This window comes from Aplysia californica, unplaced genomic scaffold (assembly GCF_000002075.1).
Source record: "Aplysia californica isolate F4 #8 unplaced genomic scaffold, AplCal3.0 scaffold01150, whole genome shotgun sequence".
NCBI classification, from domain to species: Eukaryota; Metazoa; Mollusca; class Gastropoda; order Aplysiida; family Aplysiidae; genus Aplysia; species Aplysia californica.
In genome coordinates, this window is record NW_004798420.1 from 112,434 (window position 1) to 113,557 (window position 1,124).

The 1,124-nt window shown below is 37.5% G+C and overlaps 1 protein-coding gene across 1 annotated transcript in view; it reads right to left on the reverse strand.

Annotated features, from left to right (window-relative positions):
* The window catches only part of LOC101856069, a gene marked incomplete at its 5' end in the record, with an annotated part of 54,749 nt that overhangs the window by 14,646 nt on the left and 38,979 nt on the right, over positions 1-1,124 (reverse strand). Inside the window, 1 exon segment of the mRNA XM_013090125.2 lies at positions 181-264. Within this exon segment, the coding sequence (XP_012945579.1) occupies positions 181-264 (84 nt within the window).

A 1,124-nucleotide genomic window follows, 5' to 3' on the forward strand; every position in this document is an offset into this window, starting at 1 on the left:
AGAGAGGGGGGGGGAGGGGAGGGATAGAGATGGAGGCTGCCGAGATGGAGATTATATAAACGAGAAAGGAAGGCATTCATGATCAAAAAGTGCATTTCACTCTGAACCACAGAGGCATAATATTTTCTGCACAATACACTAAAGTACACCTGCAAACCAACACCTGAGTGTCAGACATACCTTTCCCTTTCGAATCTTTTTGATGAGCCTTCCCTTTGAATCATAGACGTATTCAAACTCATCTCCTGCGTCCTTTCCACCTTTCTGTCGACAGAAAAAAGACATACGCATATTTAAGAGAATTTTTGAAAGAAGAGAGCTCGTTCCTATTTTGAAGACACATATTAATTTATCGTGCGCAGAGTATTTGATTCTATGCTGGGCTTTACCAGTTTGTCTGTATTATGGTTACGACGTTTATCTATGTTCTTTGTACCTTCAAAGTCTTCCAGAAACACCTTTAAATTTGCACAAACTTCAAATTTTGAGTATCATGTCCTTTTTTAAAAATGTTAACTTTTTATCGGTTTTCAGGCTTTATGTTCAGGATAAGACACGTTTCTACTATTGGTCAAAGGTACGAAACAAGCAATGATTAAAAACTATGCCAAGGGGAAACAAAATTATTAGTAACACATTGCTGCAAATCCCCTACTGGACCGCGTTCTTTGTCAGTCCGCACAACGTCACGCACATCTGAGCCAGTTTATGATGTCTTCTTAAGGATTGCTATGAGCACACTTCCTAGAACATATATTATAATACTTCTGTAAGTGCTTTGTAAAGGTGTAACTTCTAAGTTTAGAGGGTGATTGTGCAAGGTTTACACTAGGGTTTTAATGACTCATTCCTAGGATTAAAGGGTTGTTGAATTATTGTTTGCATAAAATGTCTTGCGTCATGAAATGAATTTGGCTATATCATATTGTGAAGCATGACAAAACATTCTTTACCATAAAACGCTTTGATACAGGCTGGGGATTTTTTTTTAAAAATTGAATCGCATTAAGTGTAGTGGTAAGATACGAAATTTATCTCTCCAAGTAATTTGTTACAGGAGGCTCTGGTGATGTCCTTATTTTTAAGACGTATCATTTCTTAGTGAAATAAATAGGGGGGGGGGG